Source organism: Armigeres subalbatus, chromosome 3, assembly GCF_024139115.2.
Source record: "Armigeres subalbatus isolate Guangzhou_Male chromosome 3, GZ_Asu_2, whole genome shotgun sequence".
Lineage (NCBI taxonomy): Eukaryota > Metazoa > Arthropoda > Insecta > Diptera > Culicidae > Armigeres > Armigeres subalbatus.
The window spans coordinates 196,959,772-196,980,579 of NC_085141.1; the positions used below are offsets into that span (position 1 = coordinate 196,959,772).

The 20,808-nt window shown below is 41.7% G+C and overlaps 1 protein-coding gene across 1 annotated transcript in view; it reads left to right on the top strand.

The window, feature by feature from the left end:
* The window catches only part of LOC134224838 (C2 domain-containing protein 5), a 61,718-nt gene extending 42,061 nt beyond the window's left edge, over nucleotides 1-19,657 (top strand). The window contains exons 12-15 of the mRNA XM_062704440.1: nucleotides 6,111-6,664; nucleotides 6,722-7,235; nucleotides 17,488-17,760; nucleotides 19,462-19,657. Of these exons, the coding sequence (XP_062560424.1) occupies nucleotides 6,111-6,664; nucleotides 6,722-7,235; nucleotides 17,488-17,760; nucleotides 19,462-19,524 (1,404 nt within the window). The 3' untranslated portion in view covers nucleotides 19,525-19,657. The remainder of the gene's footprint in view (nucleotides 1-6,110; nucleotides 6,665-6,721; nucleotides 7,236-17,487; nucleotides 17,761-19,461) is intronic.
* Nucleotides 19,658-20,808: the final 1,151 nt, after the last annotated feature.

A 20,808-nucleotide genomic window follows, 5' to 3' on the forward strand; every position in this document is an offset into this window, starting at 1 on the left:
ACGGTGGCTCCGGATCAGAGAAACGACTGGTATGACGGCGAATGTGAGCAGTTAGTGGAAGAGAAGAATGCAGCATAGGCGAGATTGCTGCTACACCGCACGAGGGCGAACGAGGCACGATACAAACGGGCGCGGAATAGACAAAACTCGATTTTCCGGAGGAAAAAGCGCTAACATGAAGATCGAGACCGTGAAGAGACGGAGGAACTGTACCGCACTAATAACGCACGAAAGTTCTATAAGAATTTGAACCGTTCACATAAGGGCCACCATCTATGGTGGGGTGCAGATGGCGGACGGTACATGGAGGAGGCGAACGAACCTCGAGTTGCATCAGCTGTTGGGAGAACCATCCATCGTTCACACCGCGAAAATCGGAAGACTGCGGTGGGCCGGGCACGTAGCCAGAATGTCGGACAGTAATCCGGTGAAAATGGTTCTCGACAACGATCCGACGGGAAAAAGAAGGCGAGGTGCACAGCGGGCAAGGTGGATCGATCAGGTGGAGGACCATTTGCGGACCCTCCGCAGACTACGACGTTAGCGAAGTGCAGCCATGGACCGAGCTGAATGGAGAAGACTTTTATGTGCAGCACAGGCCACTCTGGCCTTAGTCTGATTACATACATACATAATCCCCTCCCTTTATCCTTGATCATTTCGTGAGCGTGGAATTATTCAACCTTCGGAAGTGTCGCGCCGTGATGTGTTGTTAAAGGTTTAAATTAACATTTTTCTCTTTAATTGAATTAGTTAAATCTTTCCCATTGAAGGGAAATCTATAACGAATAGTATTGCTAATAAAATTTGATTAAACAATTGCATGCTAATCGGTCGTACTTTTATTATGCTTTATTATATTTTACTGGGGCGGTTCCTCGAAACAACCACTATAACTCCCTATTCTACTTTTGCAAAATTCGCAGATTGGTCATGTCATCCAGTAATGATAACAAGTCGTAAGTTCTGAAAACTCAGATGTGTATATGTACATTATATAGAAGATTATAATTTGAAAAATGTATTTCTAAATACTCACGCTCCTCTAATGTGAACGTGTACCACTGTACCATACACATGTGGAAGGGTTAGCTTGACAAATGGATTGTGAGTGATTTGACTATGCGTCCAATTTGGAAATATCGGGCTCATTCAGTAGCCGCTAAGTTGCGAAAAAGCCGACGGAGGTCTTTTGTAGCTTAGTTGGTTAAAGTACCAGTCTAGCGTACTGAGGGTCGTGGGTTCGAGTCCCATCGAAGGGAAAGTGGTACCTCCAATACATTTTTAAAATAATAATCTTCCACATAATGTACATATTTACATCTGAGAAACATTTTTAGGATCATAGTGTTAACTGCCGATCGTATAGCAGGTGACCCCGAGGAAGGGGTCTGTTTTCGAACCGATCGGGATCATGCAAATATGGGTATCAATGGGACTCGTTACGGCATTGTTAAATCAATTTTCATACAGTAGGGTAAAGTGGGGCAAGATGGGTTACGGAGTAAGATGGTCCGTTTTTGAGCATCGTATAGATTTTAATGCAGATATTATGCCTTTATAAGAAGAATAATTTGGTCTTACTCTATTGTCACTTGATTTAAGGATAAAAATTAATTTTGGTAGAGAATGGCAAGGTAAAATATTTTTTAGCTATGTTTCTTATGCGAAACACATTTTCTATAAAACGTGTAATTTCGTCGAAAATTGTGATATTTGAACATTCTTGGTAATATTATGAAAGCACAGACAAACAGACATAACACATTGAACATTCACTCATCAAATTCATCGTCGTTCAAACATTAACGACATCTGTTGATTTCAGTTAGTTGGGCAAATCACGAACTAGATGGCGGTAGTGAGTAAACGTCAAACTAGAGCAAATCCGATGCGAGCGCCACGAGTGATCGATTGGCCAACTAGTGATTATTTGAATTGACCAGTAAATCAGTGAACGATGGAAATTTGACGAGTGTTATGTCTGTTTGTCTGTGGTGAAAGTATCATATGTATTTAATGAAGCTGATGTTGTATTGACTTTTGTAACCATTACGGCCCTCCTTAGCCGTGCGGTAAGACGCGCGGCTACAAAGCAAAACCATGCTGAGGGTGGCTGGGTTCGATTCCCGGTGCCGGTCTAGGCAATTTTCGAATTGGAAATTGTCTCGACTTCCCTGGGCATAAAAGTATCATCATGCTAGCCTCATGATACGAATGCAAAAATGGTAACCTGTCTTAGAAACCTCGCAGTAATTAACTGTGGAAGTGCTTAATGAACACTAAGCTGCAAACGGCTCTATCCCAGTGCGGGAATGTAATGCCAATAATAATAATAAGACGAAGAACCATTACGTTTTCTTGTTTTAAAGAGCTCAATGGAAAATCTATAATATAATTTCATTAGTTAAAAACGATTGCATGAATGTTCGTTTTTCGTAATTAGGCCCCTTAAGTTAGTCTCTAAACAACCGCACACCTTACGCCTTCGAAAACAGTTGCTTGTGACATACAAGCTATTCGATTGAGTTCCCATTTCCAGTTACACGAGCTTACCATGAGAACCAAGCCTACCGCGCGTCATTTCGCTGTGCAAATTAGCTTGAATAGATGGACATCGACCTGCAAATGCGCGATTCGAAATGCATTGACCTTCCCTATTGTCCTCTACTTTCCAGATCGGAGAGAATTTGACTGGATGTTTGAAAGCCGCCAGAAAGAGATGTCGCGATGCCCGCTAAATCTTTTGCGAGAATTAGCGCTCGTGATATTATCTTCGAGTAATTTCGCGGAAACCGGGGATTATTTTACAGATTCGCAGTTAATCTTAATCTGAGCCATTTTCCAACTCTTATCGATTACTTCGATTCGATCAATGGAAGAGGCAAAAGTGGTCTGTGTAATTTAAAATCTTAGTTTGTGACATGGTAGCCTTAATATGATGTGTTAATAGAGTAATTTAAATTTGGCTTTTTCGCTCATCGATTTTGATTCCTTTATAACTTTGCCTTCAAAAGTCAGATCGCATCGCAACAACAACTGTCTTCTAGCCTAGGACATATTCTATAAAGTCAACGGGTTAATTATATTTGAATAAGTCGAGTCAAGTACGAGACACTGAAGACGGCCTTACTGTTGAGGTCGAAATACGTATCTGTCAAGATACAATTAAGTGGTGGAATTCAATGGGATTGTACAAACTCGTCTTATGACAAGTATATTTGAATAGTTTATGAGTCATTCCACGGAACGGTTTTTCTCAAATGTATCGATTTTCAAAGTAATTTCCCTACAAACTTCAAACTGCGCGTGCTCAGTTAAATTGCAACCAAATTAGGTAAAAAATTAGGAGGATTACTATAACAGCAAATGTCATCGTTTAAGCGCAGGGGAGCGAAAAAGTCAAAATTTGAGTCACTCTAAAGGTTCCCCCAAACACACGCGACGCGATTCTATCGCTTGGCGGCAGCGATTCTGTCGCCGTTGGTATGGAAGCGTAAATAGAACATTGCCTGCAGCGACCTAACGATAGAATCGCGGCGACTAATTGTCGCCGTCGCGGCGATGAAATCGCTTCGGTCTGGGGGAGCCTTAATGTGTTAATCTTTCCCCTTTGTTCCCCTAGTCTAGTTGAGTATCATCTTTGTAATCAATCTCAGTGGCGGCAGTGCGTGAACCTAGTATAAGAATGGTAAAAGTGCGATTATTAGCAAACAGTTAGGTCCCCAACCAAAAGTGCGTGTGCGTTTATTCCAATATGTGCGAGGCAGCGAAGCCATTTGCCGTTACACCACCATCCCATTAGATACCGCTTGTGACCCAACTCGTCGGCGTCGAAGTTGTCCCGGGGCATTCGTGGCCGGAGGAGGGCCGCGTCACGTTTCTTTTACGCGCCCTAGACAGGCAGGCTCATCGAGAAACCATCAGCGTCAAACCGACAGCAGCGAGAACTATAATAGTTCTTGTACGAACGGACGCATGTCCCGCGTTCAAGCATAATACCACGCGTCAGGTGAGAGAGTCCACCAACAACGATCGACACGCAAAGCCGTCGACATCGGGCCGGAGTAGTGCGTAAGCAGCTATGTGTGCTCAACCGCCGACTCTTCACCATCCACCATCCACGTAAAACCTAGGTCGTGAGTTTTTGCATGCATTTTTTGTACTGTGAACGTCTATGCGCATGAGGCAATAAGATTCACATAGGGGGAAAGACGGCTTTGGCAGGTTTTGTTCTATTATTGTCAGGGGGGTTTTTGTCGACCAAATTTTATGAAATTTGGCCACAATATTCTTTGATATGCAAAGAATGTTTAGGCCAAATTTGAGCATAGTCAGTCATAAAAAAACCCCCTGTCAATAATAGAACAAAACCTGCCAAAGCCGTCATTCCCCCTACATAATTGCCTCCGTTATATGATTGGTACCAAGGGAGCGAGTGAATGAACGGGTAACGCACAAACAATACGCACGATACACTGTAGGTTGCTGGGGAACAGATAGTATGCGATAATGTGTAGCCATCTGGTTAGAAAGGAAAAGAAGAAAGACCTAGGCAAAGGAATAAACGGCATGTAAGAAAGCTCTTTTGTATTACTGTATTAAAGCTTCGTTTGTTGTACTTGATGTGTTTGAATGTAGAAATTATAGCGTACAGCATACTGCTATTCGTCTCGAACTTGATGAAGTAGATTTCCGTAAATGTAGACAAACAGTTAGTCGTCTGAGAAGGGTTCCCATGTCTTTTCGCGGACGAATCACCAATTTCCATTTGTAGTGGTGATAACTTTTCATTCTAAAGCGTGATTTATTCGTTTGATTGTGGAGAGCTGGGCCAGTGATGAAAACTTATTGTGAACGGTTATTTGTCTTTGGAGCGGTTCTGGTAGTTGCACGTACGTTATTTAGAGTCTTGCAGCGTCGATGCGCTCACGCTAAGTACGACAATTTTGAGATAACCAGCCACTTCCCTCCCCGATTTCGGGAAACATTGACCCTATCCTCTGGATAGTCTAAGGCCGGGCAAACCTTAAACTGGTGGGTGGTCCCCTTCACGGAGTGGCGCTTAAGCCACCCATTTAACCGGGGAACGTTACGGGTTGGCGGGTCATACTTTTTAGAAATAATTAAATTTGATCGAAATTAGACATTCTAACATGAACCTGGAAATGGGGCAAGATGGATCACCACGTATTCAAAAAATATATCATCGCTTCTTTAATTATATAGAGGTTATCTTCCAGCATAATGGTGTTAATTCGATTATTAAAATACATAAATTTGCCTTTGGAAAGCCAAGAGAACCAAGCCTACATGGACGGGTTGTTTTGATACGAAATTTCAGACATTTTTTTCATCAAAAACCTAAAAATATTTTTTTAATACTATAAAATCATTGGAAATAAACCTATCTATTTGTGTGTAATTTATTATTAATTGTAGAATTCAACCCATTTTGTGCCGCCATTTTTTGATTGACAGAACAATAGACATTTACTATGACTCGAAATGAAATAAAAAGTGGATGTTTTGTTATCTCTTGCCCTTGGCATACAGATTATGAGCTATTTTTATAAATCCACGTTGAAAAGTTAAATTAAAATGTTTTTGTTCTGAGCCATTGAGGGTTTGCATTAGCCGGCACATTTTGCCCCATTCTACCCTATCCTAGAAAGTTACATCGGATGAGGGGTGTCTACTAGGATAGGGCGAATCAAGAAAGGTATAGTTACGGGGTCTTCAGTAGCCTTGCGAGCAAAGGCGTAGGATTGCCAATCCGGAGATGGCGAGTTCGGTTCTCCGTGCGGTCTAGGATGTTTTCGAGAAACATTCTCGGCGCCCTGGGTATAGTGTATCCTTTGTACTTGTCACAGGTACATACTCATGCAATGGCGGGCATAGAAAAGCTTCCAATTAATGTTAACTGAGAAAATGCTAATAGAATACTAAGTTGAAAAGGCCAAGTTCTAGTTGGAATGTAGAGCCATTGAAGAAAAAGACAGTTAATGTCCCAGGTCTTGATCTTAACTAAGCATTAGTAATAGTTAGAAATAGTATAGACTAATGTTTTACAAATTCATCTAATCCTTTGGTTTTCATTTGGTTTTCAGGTTGATGGTCGTGGGATTCTTATTCAAGCACATGCTTGTAGATCGAAACGTGATCTCAAGGGCGAATCAAACGCCAAAGAAATGTCGGATGCATTGCCATTTCTTGAAATAGAATTACATAAATTACTAATCAACAAGCTTAAAATGAAAGGAATGAATGCAATTTTTGGCTTGAAAACTTCAGTAGCTGTTGGAGAACGAATGATGGCCCTAGTTGCGACCGGTACTGCTGTTTATCTCTCTGCGTTGCCACGTCCAGCATTGCCAAAAATTGTTGCAGGGAATTCATGGGCAGATTCGGAGAAACTTGTTGAACTGCAAAAATCCATCCAGGAGACAGTCGAGCGAAATCGAGAATTTTGCCAGTTGAAGCACATAAATGATATGTTTACCAACAACAAAACATTGGCACAACCTGATGAGTCTGATGAATCGGAGGAAGAAATGATAGATCTTGATTTAACCCATGGCAATAAAGAAACATGTGTATTAGAAGTGGATGATATACATGACTTGGAGATCATATCGCTACTAATGGAACCATGTCCACCAGAGTAAGTTAGAAATGAGTAACTCAAATTTTAAATTAATAACGTTTTAATGTACTTTAGTGGTTTTCATGTGGTAAATACACAAGTAGTACCGGGCCTACCTGATGTGGAAGTAGTGCGTAATCTACAAATGTTCACACAAGTGTGGCGTGCTAAACTACCCACAAGCCAACCGAATATAAATTTTTCGAAACATTATCAGCGCCTATTACAAGCTATATATTTTAAGCTACGAGCAATGGTACCATGTGCAATATGCGACCTTCGCTTCAAACTTGATCTTCCAGAAAATGACGAAATTCAACTGCTTGTTACTGGAATGGCACTAGGACTTGGTGAACCATTCAAACATAGCACAATGAAAGCAAAACATTTGACAAACAGCATTGCCAGAGACCAAGTCAAACGTGTAGATGATGATTTGATTTTTAATTTAGATGAAGATAATGTACCTCCAGCAAACAATTCACAGCACCATACTGCCACAACACAGTTTGCCCAATCGGGATCAATTAAATACCGACGGAGATCTCCCTGTCGAGGACGATCTGGATCTGGACGACTCGTAAGGCATGTAAGTAACCGACATCACTCAATACATTCAGTAGTGAAAAACCATTACCCTGTGGTATGAAGCTTTATTTTTATTCACATATGTACCGTAGACCTCGGTAATCTGAATGCTTTTTGGCAGCAAAATAAAGTTTCCATGAACCATTAGAAATTTTCCATAAAAAATAAGGAAATTGCCGATAAAGAAATCAGGGTATGCGCAATAAACAAATATAAAATTTCCACAAATAATGCAAAATTTCCATAAACAATTGAGAATTTCTTACAAAACAAATATAAATTAGCACTTTTAAAAGCAAAAATTGCAATTATAAATAAAGAATTTTCCATAAGTAAATCAAAATGTTCCATGGCAAAAATACAAAATTTGCATAAATAAATCAATATTAGCAATAAACAATTACAAAATTTTCCACATTTTTTTTCACAAAATAATCAATAGAGAGCAAAAAAATAAAAAAAAATCCATAAAGAATACAAAAAAAAACATAAAATTGATAATTTTTTTTACTCTTAATTGAGCCAGTTCTAGAAAATAAAAATGTAGATATCAAGCATTCGATCTTTATAGCAACAACAATGAGCCGGAGTGATTATTTTTATTTTAAACAAAATGGTATCATAAAATAAACACCTACGCCGGGAATTGAATTAAAACATGCCGGAAAAGCAATCGCTGTGACTGAAATACGTGCTACACCTCGTTTGTTTAAATCAAATAAAAGCTTTTTCAAACAATGTTTAACAAGATTAACTATTTTTTAAGCAGAAGTGAACCCCATTGCATTGCATTATGGAAATTTTGTATTTTTTTTTTTTTTCGAGGTACATCTTGATTTCTGAATGAAAAATTCTTCTTTTATAATTGCATTTTTTGCTTTTAAAATGGATACCGTGACCTGTCCTAATTCCGCGCATCGCCTAATACCGTGGTTTTCATCAAAAATCAGAACTTGGCTATCATGGACATTGTATTATTTGGTGAATTGTTCAAATATATTATGTTTGAACATTTCACCAAATAATGTGATGTCCATGATAGCGAGGTTCTGATATTTTACGAAAACCACGGTATTAGGCGATGCGCGGAATTAGGGCAGGTCACGGTAATTTATTTTTCTTTCGTGGAATTCTTAATTGTTTATGAAAATTTTGCATTATTTGTGAAAACATCATTGATTTATTGCTCATACCCTGATTTCTTTATTGGCAATTCCCTTTTTTTATGGAAAATTTCTAGTTTTTCAGGGGGAGTTTTTATTTTAGTCACTTACTTACTTATGGATCCTGTACACCTCCGGTGGTGCAAAGGGCCGACTTGAAATCTCTATCCTGAGCGTTGCCCAGCTATCGTTAGGTTAGGTTTCGGTCGACTTCTTTTATTTCTTTATTGAAGCTTCGCCGCCATGAACCTCTGAGTCTGCCTCTGCTGCGATGTCCCGCTGGGTTCCAGTCTAATGCTTGTTTACAGATTTCGTTGCCGCCCCACTTCCGATCCCGAATTTATGTTGCTATCGGCCTCTGGTGACAACGACGATGGAGCTCGTTTTTACGTTAGAATTGAACAGATTTCACGTTAGAATTAAAAATTCGTATTTTCGTGCGTTCACTTATCTGCCTGTTTTTCCAGATTATTTTCTTAAACTCGCAAAGGCAGCCCTTGCTTTCTTGATCCGTGTGCCTATGTCGACATTCATTCGACAACATTCTCCACTGGTTGCCCGGTTTTTGTGAAACTGGAAGGGGTCACCGTGTTTACATCCAACGATTAGGTTTTGTTGACGTTGATTACTAACCCTGCTGAAGAGGAGCGCTCGGCGAGGTCATTGAGCTTGCTCTGCATATCAGAGCGCCGTAGAGCGAGGAGTGCAACATCATCAGCCAATTCGAAGTCGTTTAGGTGCTCCATGATTATAGGCTGCCATAACAGCCCGCGGTTTTGTTCACGGTCAATCGCACCTACCAGAATTTCGTCGATTACGATGAGGAACAGTAACGGTGATAGAATACATCCTTGCCTCACACCAGCTACGACCCGGATAGGGTCGGACAAGACCCCATTGTGCAGCACTCTACACGTAAAGGCCTCGTACTGTGCCCCGATGAGGCCGATGATTTTCTGAGGAACTTGGGACTCTTGGAATTCGTTGGCCTGCTCCAGAATGATACGGAGCGTGACAATATGGTCCACACAGGATCTTCCGGCACGGAATCCGGCCTGCTGCCGCCAGAGAGTCGCATCGATCTTCTCCTGAATTCGGGCTAGGATAATTTTGCATAGAACTTGTTTTGGAAGATAGCGCACATGTTCTCTGTTCATAAGAAAGGAGACAGACGGGTAGTTGCAAATTACCGTGGTATCACCTCAATGTCTGCTGTTGCCAAGTTGTTCGAGCTAGTCATCATGGAACCTCAACTCGCCCATTGTAAACCATACATTAGTGACGACCAACATGGATTTATGCCCGGACGTTCCACTGCCACAAATCTTTTGTGCCGCACCTCCTACATCAACAGCAACATGGTGGATCGCAGTCAAACGGACGTTATCTATATCGACCTAACAGCAGCCTTTGACAAATTGAATCACCGCATAGCTATAGCTAAACTGGATCGCCTCGGAATCAATGGTTCTCTTTTGCGATGGTTCCAGTCGTATTTAACCGGTCGCAGCCTTACCGTGGTTATTGGAGATCATCAGTCGAACCATTTTGCCGCTACCTTAGGTATTCCTCTGGGTAGTCACCTGGGACCACTGATATTTCTGATCTATTTCAACGACGCCATTCTGACAATCAAGGGACCACGGCTTTGCTACGCAGACGACCTCAAACTGTATCTCCGAATTAGTTCCATTGAAGACAGTCACTCTCTGCAACGCCAACTGGATGCCTTTGCAAGTAGGTGCTTGCTTAACCGAATGGATGAAAACCCATCTAAATGTTCGGTAATCTCTTTCTCGCGGAAAAGGGAAACAATAATTCACAAGTATATCTTGTATGACACAGGACTTGAACGAGTCAATCAAGTTAAGGATCTGGGAGTTATTCTACACTCAAAACTCACCTTCAAGCAGCATGTGTCCTACGTTGTCAGCAAAGTATCAAAGGTTTTAGGTTTCATCTTCAGGATTGCCAAAGAACTCACGGACATTCACTGTCTAAAGTCGTTGTACTGCTGCTTGACTCGTTCCGTTCTGGAGTACTGCTCGGTCGACTGGTCTCCACACTATAATAACGGCACCGAAAGAATTGAATTCGTCCAGCGTCGTTTTCTGAGATTCGCATTGCGCAGATTACCGTGGCAAAACCCCTTCCGTCTTCCAAGCTATGAAAGCCGTTGCCGTTTGATTGATCTGGAACCCCTTTCCGTCCGCCGAAGCACAACGAGGGCATTACTGATAGCAGATCTACTACAAGGACGACTCGACTGCCCTTCTCTTCTGGAACAAATTAACTACCACGTGCAACCCCGATCCCTTAGGAATAGTTCGATGTTCAGGGCTCCTATGCATCGAACGAGCTACGGTATGTTCGGTGCTATTGGCGGTCTTCAAAGACTATTCAACAGAGTTGCATCTCTTTTTGATTTTAACTTGACCCGTCAACTAATTCGCGAAAGGTTCAGTTGTTTTTTTTAGGAATAGTTGATAATGATACTTGACCATATAATGTAATTTCGCATTTTGTAATTAATTATAAGTAAGCATCATTGGAGCCAATACTGCCTGTTGATGTATCATATAAACAAATAAACAAACAAACAAGAACGGTACACAGCAACATAATGCCTCACCAGTTATCGCATACAGTCAGGTCACCATTTTTGGGCACCTTCACTAAGATACCTTGCATCCACTCGACCGGGAAAGTTGCGGTGTCCCAGATATTACGAAATAAACGATGCAGTAGTTGAACGGATGTCATGGGGTCAGCTTTGAGCATCTCGGCTGATATGCGATCGACCCCTGGGGCTTTATTCGATTTCGTGCTTTGGATGGCTGTTTGAATCTCTAGCAGTGATGGAGCTTCGGTATTGACGCGTGTTATACGTCGGATCCTAGGCAGATCATGCCGAACTGGTGGTGGCCTGGCTGGCACTTGAAAAAGTTGTTCGAAGTGCTCGAACCAGCATTTCAGCTGGGTCGGTCAATAACTGATCATTCGCGTCTTTCACAGGCATCGTTGTATTCATCTTCGCCCCGCTTAAGCGTCGTGAGATATCATAGAGGAGGCAAGTGTCTCCGGTTGCTGTGGCTCTCCCTCCTTCGTCGGCCAGAGAGTCTGCCCACGCTCGCTTGTTCCGTCGACATGATCGTTTTACTTCCTTCTCAAGAGCCGTGTGTCGTTGACGGGCTAAGACTTTGGCTCCTCTGGTTTTTGATCGCTCTATCGCGGCTTTGGCTTCTCTTCACTCCTCTATCTTCCTCCAGGTGTCATCGGTGATCCATTGTTTTCTCTGGGTGCGCAGTTCGCCAAGATTTTTTATACCCGTTAGTCAAGCTTATATAGTACCCGTTCGTTTGAACTTCGTTTAAAATAAAAATTGTTTCATCGTCATTTAGCTCGTAGGATAGAGGAAATAAATATGGAACATCATGAAACGGAAAACAATCAAAATAAAACAGTTCACAAACTAAAAATTAAATCCGGTATTTTGAATTCTGTACCGGTATTTTAGTTTGCTATGGAAGTGTATAAAAAATTGCCATAAAATATTAGGCGCTCCCAAAAATTTTAATTGAATTGAGCCCATGTTTCTACTTTTAATTATTATCTAACCCACGAAGAAATTGTAAAATTCTGATTTCACATTTTATACAGTGACATGCCCTATTACCGTGGGGTTACGAACGTGTCAACAATAAATTTGCTACATAAAATTTAATTTGCAACTATCACTATTGAAATTTATGTCGCTTATTTCTGCGTCTCGAATGACTCGAGAATTGTCGATTTCGACACGTCTCACGTGAGACGACCATATAATTCAAATGGGAGGTTTCGACAATTGTCACTTCATGCGAAACGCCTCACCTTACACGAGACGCAGAATAAGCATAAAAATATCGTTAGCATGAATATTTCGATGAACGATTTTATCCTGTGTTTTGTGTGTGCGATGGTTACGTTTTTGTTTCTGGGTTTCATTATGAAAATGTAGCCTAGTCACGGTATGTGGCACTTCTGGCGGAAAAGATGGTCTAATACCGTTACAATTGTTTTGATAATTAAAAGTGCATTAAAATCAAACATTAAAAGCTATTTTAATACTTAAATCATATTTTATAGCTATACAAATAGGTCCAATGAAATAATGGATGTACATATCATTTACGTTTCGCATAAGTTCCATGAAACACAGTAGAAGCTACATGTTCTCGCTTTAAAGGTACTTCTATCCAGGCCCTGATGGGATACCGGTCCTCCTTAGTACTTTCATAGTCGGTAGCATTATTTGTCAACCTTTCTTCTTCCGGTTGTTCGTATGGTCTCGTGTTGCCAGTCCCTAATAAAGGTGACAAGCAGGACATTTTGCTACATCTAATGGCCCGTTTACATATTTGCTAGTTCTAGCCGACAATGCGCTATCCGACAATATTGGCGTAATGTCAATAGGAATTGGATCCACTCCACTACTTCCACTCCATTAATCGAAACATCCTTTGAGGCGTTTTATGTTACTGTTTTACTTGAATGATGTCAACTGAATCCTGCTTTTTTTAAATCTTCTACTATGATGACTTCGATTTCCGCTGCCAAATAAGTGCTACAAAAACCTTTTTTGTCAATTTTGATTACCTCGCCATTGCCATTTTTTACATAAACCTCTTCTGCTTGCAAGGATCTAATGAGAGAACAAAGAAAAAGTTGTTTTTGATAACTAAAACAGGAGTTGTCAATTTGTGGTATATATCACAATGGCTAATTCGTTTCCAGTGAAAGTAGTACATATACAACAGTTTTACCCATCAAAAATAGTTAATTTAAAAGAAAACCCAGCAATTTCAGCATAATTAGCTTCTGTTCTGAATGATTTTTATTAATGTATATGTGTACCACTGTTACTGGAAAAGATTTATGATTTCTGTTGCATTTCGATCTCAATAATAGTGGTACATGTGCATTTCGATCCATCACATTTGAAATTTACGAAGAAATTTTGCACATTTCAGACTACTATCTTCAAGCACATTACCCATTGAAACAAGTGTCGTGTCATGAGGATGCCGCTTTTCTTCAGCAGGAACTAGAAGATAGTCTGCCAAGTCTGCCAGTTGGTGCACTTACTTACTTGATGGGCTACAGCTCTTCGATGAACCTACGCCGAATGGAGTATCCTTCTCCACTGGACTCGATCCTGGGCCAATCGCTTCCAGTCGCCCTGAACATTGAGCGCCCTCAGGTCCTCTTCAACTGCAAAAAGCCATCGTGTACGCGGCCTTCCACGAAGCCTGCGGTCTCTTCCGGGTTATCTACTAAATATTATCTTCGCTTGACGTTCTTCCGGCAAACGAACAACGTGGCCAGCCCACCGTAGTCTGCCGTGTTGTATAAGCTTAACAATATCCAGCCCTTTATACACCTGGTACAATTCGTGATTCATGCGACGCCGCCAGATACCGTTCTACTGTTTACCGCCGAGTATTGTCCGCAGCACTTTACGCTCAAACACTCCGAAAGCTCTCCGATCAGCCTCCTTTAACGTCCATGTTTCATGGCCGTATAAAGCCACCGGAAGAATCAGAGTAGTATACAGCGCGAGTTTTGTTTTCGTTTGCAGCCTACGGGACTTAAGCTGGTTACGAAGTCCGTAATAAGCCCTATTTGCAGCTTTCGCGGGTAACATCATTATCGCACGTCACTGATGTTCCAAGATACACAAATTCTTCCACCACTTCAAAATTTTCACCATCCAGCACCATTTCACTACCACCACCACTAATGAACCCACGTTGTTTGCCAGCGACCATATACTTCGTTTTGCTGGTATTGATCGTGAGTTCAATCCTCGCTGTCTCCCTCTTAAAAGGCACAAAAGCCTCTTCCACGGCACAGCGATCAATTCCGATAATATCGATATCGTCCGCAAAACCCAGAAGCATATGCGATCTTGTGATAATGGTATCGCTTCTTTGCACGCCAGCTCTCCTAATCGCTCCCTCGAGCGCTATATTGAACAGTAGATTCGAGAGTGCATCACCCTGCTTTAATCCATCTAAGGTAACAAATGACGTCCATATTTCATCCGCAACCCTTAAGGGTCAAACACAATGGATACGTTTGCGTGCGTTTTGACAGTTTTTCCATGGGACTTCACAGCTTGTCCATCATCGCCAATATTTATTCTGTTAACCGATGCACCGCCACTTCCACTATTCAACAAAGTCTCGAAGTGTTGCTTCCACCTGGTAGCCACTTCGGTTTTATCTGTCAGTAAATTCCCTTGTTGCACATGACGGGAGATGGCGCTGTCTTTCTCCGCACGCCATTGACAGACTCATAAAACCTCCGCATATCGTTCTGCTCCATTTTTTCCTGCGCCTCACTAATAACTTGTTCTTCGTACTCTTTTTTCTTCCTGCGGTGGGTTCGTTTTTCGGCTGCTCTTGCTTCCTTGTACCGATCTCTATTCGATCGGGTACCCGACACCAACATTCGGCTTCTGGCAACGTTCTTCTCGTTTGTCCCTCTCTGACACTCCACATCGAACCAACCCGTCCTGGGTCGCCTCTCTCTGTGCAGTGCCTACCACTTCTCGTGCTGTTGTGCTCACCGCTCCATAGATCGACTCCCATAGATCGTTGATGTTGTCGCTAACGTTGATTGCACTTATCCGTTCGTCTAACTCAGCCGATACTCCTTCTGCCGACAATCGCTGGACATTGTAACGCATCGTTCGCTGTGATCTTTCGTTCGATACAGTTGACAACCGTGATCGAATTTTACTGACAACGAGGTAGTGATCAGAGTCAATGTTCGGACCTCTGTATGTCCGCACATCGATAACATCCGAGAAATGGCGCCCATCCACCAGAACATGGTCTATCTGGTTGCAAGTTTCACCATTTGGGTGTCTGTAGGTGTGCTTTCGGATAATTTTTCGTGCAAAGTAGGTGCTACTGATGGCCATCCCTCTGGCAGCAGCGAAGTTTACTAGCCGTAGGCCGTTGTCATTGGTAGCGGAGTGAAGGCTCTCCCTACCGATTGTGGGACGGAAAAAGTACTCTCTACCGACCTGAGCGTTAGCGTCTCCGATAGCAATTTGCACGTCATGCTTTGGGCACTCTCCATAGGCTTTATCAAGACATTCATAAAACGTGTCCTTCACGTCGTCGGATTTATCGTTTGTGCGTAAACGTTGATTATGCTGTAATTGAAGAATTTGCCCCGTATCCTCAACACACATATTCGTTCGCTAATGGGTTTCCACCGCATCACTCGCTTCATCTGCTTGCCCATCACTACGAAACCAACTCCATGCTCTGCTTTCCCGCCGCCGCTGTGATAGATGTTATACTTGAATGCAGTGTTGGTCGTGGGGTCCACGGCTCGGAATTCACGTTCTCCGGATCTGGGCCATCGAACTTCTTAAATAGCGGCCACGTTCACTCCAACGCGTTACCTACATCGCGCTGGTGGGGCTGCCACCTTAGGTATAGCTGACGCGATACAGCATTTCGTTGATCAGCCGCTGGGTACCAGGCAGACGCTGTTTGAGCCGCACCTCCTGGTGAACAGACGCTCGAGGCGTACCTTCTCACTCTAGCTGATGTCAGAAGGACAACAGTGCCCAGGCTGCACTACCAGCTAAGTACACAACCCTTAGCTGGCGGTATTTTGTCATCGGACGACCCGTGGAAGCGTGAGATAGGAACTTGTGGGGACCAGAGCTCTGTTGGGCGCTCCTTCCTTGATGTCAACCCACCATTTTACAGCCAGTTTGTGCACACTGAGTTGAATACAAGTCGTGATCCGTGATTTCTTTCGCTAGAGAATGCTCATTAGTATCATTCAACTACTGTATTTCTATTGTTCAAATGAAACGAGAACACATTAAGGACACTTAGTACCGAGTCCACCAATGGCAGTAGGAATGGCTTCCTTACTCACAAAATCGAAATGTTATTAATGCTTAATTAATTTATAATGTTCTTTAGTTCTACATGAATTGTGCTCGTGTATTGGATATTTTTAATATTGATATCTGTCGAAGTAATTTCTGTTCTCATGCGTTTTTTCGTCTCTCTGCTTCACATATTAACTACAGATATAGTGAGCCGATAAATAGCATGTGTCATGTGTGTTCAATGGGCCCTCCTTAGCCGGCCCTCCTTAGCCGGCGGTAAGACTCGCGGCTACAAAGCAAGACCTTGCTGAGGGTGGCTGGGTTCGATTCCCGGGGCCGGTCTAGGCAATTTTCGGATTGGGCATAAAAGGGGCATAAAAGTATCATCGTGCTAGCCTCATGATATACGAATGCAAAAATGGTAACCTGGCTTAGAAACCTCGCAGTCAATAACTGTGGAAGTGCTTAATGAACACTAAGCTGCGAGGCGGCTCTGTCCCAGTGTTGGGATGTAATGCCAAGAAGAAGAAGAAGAAGATGTGTGTTCAATAGTTTTTATGCTATTTTTGACTTTTCTGTATATATCATGAGGCTAACACGATGATACTTTTTTATGCCCAGGGAAGTCGAGAAAATGGCCAACCTAAAAATTTCCTAGACCGGACTTGGGATCGAATCCAGCTACCTTCAGACTGGTCTTCCTGTGTAGCCGCGCATCTTACCGCACGGCTAAGGAAGGGTCGTTTACATAGGGAATATATTATTCTATTTTCCATATTTCTATAACAAATTCATCTCACTTCTAAGAGAAAGAATGAAGCATCAATTTTGTCGATTTGATAGGAGCTACGAGATGAAGTAACAGAACAGTAACCGTAACACCACAGACAAACAGACATAACACTTTATCGTTCACTGATTTACTGGTTAATTTAAATAATCATTAGTTGGCCAATCACTCACAAGTGGCGCACGCATCGGATTTGCTCGAGTTCGACGTTTGCCCACTAACGCCATCTCGTTCGTGATTTGCCCAACTAAGTGAAAACAACAGATGTCGTTAATGTTTGTACGACGATGAATTTGATGAGTGAATGTTCAATGTGTTATGTCTGTTTGATGTGGTAACACATACCCACGTTTTTTAAAAGACATTATTTTAATTTTTTTCATCATCTTTTAAGATGCCGTTGAAGGAACGTTATGGAATCGACATCACACCGCTGAGTTATGTGCCAGGTGGGCGAATAGAAAAATATTTAGGTAATTTAGATTTTTTCTTCATAAGAGAATGCACTGCCGTGAAAGAAAATGGAGGATTGAGCGGCTTTGTCCACAGCTTCATAACAGAAGTTTTAGCAGTGGTTAGAGCCCATGTTACATGTCTCGGTGGCAACGCAATGGTATCGTTTTACATGACAGAGCTAGTGTTAGTAGATAACTTGCATAAAAATCAGGTAGGTTTGAGGTGGTGATTAGACGTACTCTCAATTGGTTGTCCGACATTTCGCGGTAAAACATTCCGCGGTAAACCATTTCGCGGTGTACCATTTCGCGGTCTGTATCATTTGGCGGTAATCTGTTTCGCGGTTTATACAATTTGGCGGTATTCCGTTTCGCGGTATATATTATTTCGCGGTGCTCCGTTTCGCGGTATTCAAGCTTAGCTTATCTTTTTAACTTTTTTTGTATTTTTAAGAGTTTGCCAATCTTTTCTACCAACTATTAATTTTCTCTTCTTTATATGGCCGTTTCTTTCATTGCGTTTCCCTTTCAAGTATTTTTCTCTTTTCTTTTACGCATTATTTTATGTTATCTCCAAAAGACATATACATTATTGTCAATATTAGATGTGTGAACTTTGTCATCAATATACACTATATCAAGACAAAATTTTCAAAACGACTTATCTACTTCTGTAAGCAAAGATTCAAACGACGATTTGACGAATCTGATAGGTCTCCCACGCAAACCAATACCACCAATAGGTAGGTGAGGGTTTGCGCTACCTGTTGATGGTGTTGGTTTGCGTGGGAGAGCTATCAGATTCATCAAATCGTCGTTTGAATCTTTGTTTACAAAAGCCGATAAGTTGTTTTGAAAATTTTGTCTTGATATCATATGGTAAAGGTCGCTGTCTAAATACCTTAAAAGGCTATGGTATTCTGGTAGAACTCAGAAGATGGAATGACTGAAAATTATGCATAAGGCAAAATGTATCTTCCTTAAATGTTAGCCGGTATTAGGCTAAATATCATATGGTGTCTTCTTCAAATGTTCGCATTTGCCCGGTATAAAACAATATGTGTTGTTTCGTCTTCTTTAAATGTTCGCATTTGCCCGGTATAAGGCAAATTGTGATGTTTTGCCTTCTTTAAATATTTGCATTTGCCCGGTATAAGGCAAAGCAATCTGTTGTTTCGTTTTCTTTAAATGTTTGCATTTGCCCGGTATAAAGCAAAAATGTTATGTTTTGCTTTCTTTAAATGTTTGCATTTGCCCGGTAGAAGGCAAAGTGTGTTGTTTCGCATTCTTTGCATACCGTCATCGGGGGTGACAATGGGAAAAATGGGGGTGAGAATGGGTCACTGTTTCAACCTCTTAGAATGCCTGTAGATTGGATTGAATGCATCTGAGGGCAAGAAGATTAAAATATAAGAGACCTTTTCAAACAATTTTGCTTTTCGACCTCCTGACTGCCGGTGAAAGCGATGACTCATTCTCACCCCCGGTGCGGTGGCGGTAGTCGTATTTGCAAATATGTTTTGCTTAAAACATTGTTTTTGTTGGGATTTGAATTTATATGAGTCTGGTGTAAACTCAATGATTATTCGCTATACATAATAATTAGGTGAATTTCGAGGCTTTACAAAGCCAAAGAACACATTCTTGAACTACTTTTAACATTAGTAAAATTAAACCTGCAAATTGGTATTGACCGCGAAAAGTTTCACCGCGGAATTGTACTAACCGCGGAATGGTATACCGCCAAATAATATAAACCGCGAAATGTTATACCGCGATATGATACTGAACGCGAAATGGTAGACCGCGAACTGGTACACCGCGAAATGGTTAACCGCGGAATGTTTTACCGCGAAATGTCGTACAATCCTCTCAATTACTTCAACTGCTTACTTCTATTACTTCTATTTTAGGGACAATGTTTGATGAGTGCCGGTGGAGACGTTGTGTTTGTTTCTTATTATAGAGATGACTGATAGCGGTGTCTACAAGTTATGAGTATGATAGAAAAGTGCAATGTTTAATCCAGAATACATTTCTTTTTTAATAAATGAGTTTCTATGCTACAAATAAGTGCAAATGCTCGTGAATATATGATCATCGACAATATGATGTGTGCATAAATTATTTGAAAGATTATTACTCAATTAGCTACAGTTTATTTCAACTTCTTAAGATATGTGTTTTCGTTATACATTATTACGTCTTATAATGCCGATTTCAGCTCTCGATAGATTTTTGAAAATATTGTAGTACATTATTGTACGTATTTCGTGCAGTGATGTTAAATGGTTTACGTAATTACATAATTTGCCACGTGCCACAGCCTGATATGTGTAAGGACACAAACGGAAACCTTCTTACGAACGAGCGTGAGGTGATTCCAAGGTGGCGGCAGCACTATGAAGAACACCTGAATGGCGATGTGGCAGACGAAGATGGCGGTATGGTGATGAACCTTGGAGAACGCGCGCAGAACATAATTTTACCGGCTCCGGATCTTCAGTAAATCCAGAAGGAGATGGGCCGGCAAAGCCCCTAAGCCCCTGGGATTGACGAACTACCAGGAGAGCTATTTAAACACGGTGGTGGGCTACTGGCTAGAGCGTTGCACTGGGTCACTGGACAAGATTTGGGAGGAGAAAGTTTTGCCGCAGGAGTGGATGGAAGGTGTGTCTTATGTCCCATCTACAAAAAGGGCGATAAACTGGATAGTACCAACTACCGCGCAATCACATTGCTGAACGCCGCCTACAAGGTACTATCCCATATTTTATGCCGTCGACTAGCGCTAGAGAGTTTGTGGGGCAGTACCAGGCGGGTTTTGTAGGTGAACGCTCCACCACGGACCAGGGGTTCGCCATTCGCCAAGTACTGCAGAAATGTCGCGAAAACAACGTGCTCACACATTATCTATTCATCGACTTCAAAGCTACATATGGTCGGGGTTCAGCCAAACCGCACCAAGCGGATTTTTGACTGACTTGTAATATTTTTTTTCGCTAAAGGAAAACGGGAAGCATTTTATGTCAAATCATGCGTACATTCGTTGTAGGATATCCTCAGTTATGGCGTTGAACGATACCCGATGCGATTTGTGAGTAATTGAATCTGTTACACGAAAACCTTGGTGAAAAAGTTGGAAATTTTTCATTGGCGCTTGGTGTGATTTGGCAGAACCCAGGCCATATGATATAATCGATCGGGACCAGCTATGGCAGCTAATGCACGAACACGGATTTCCGGATAAACTGACACTG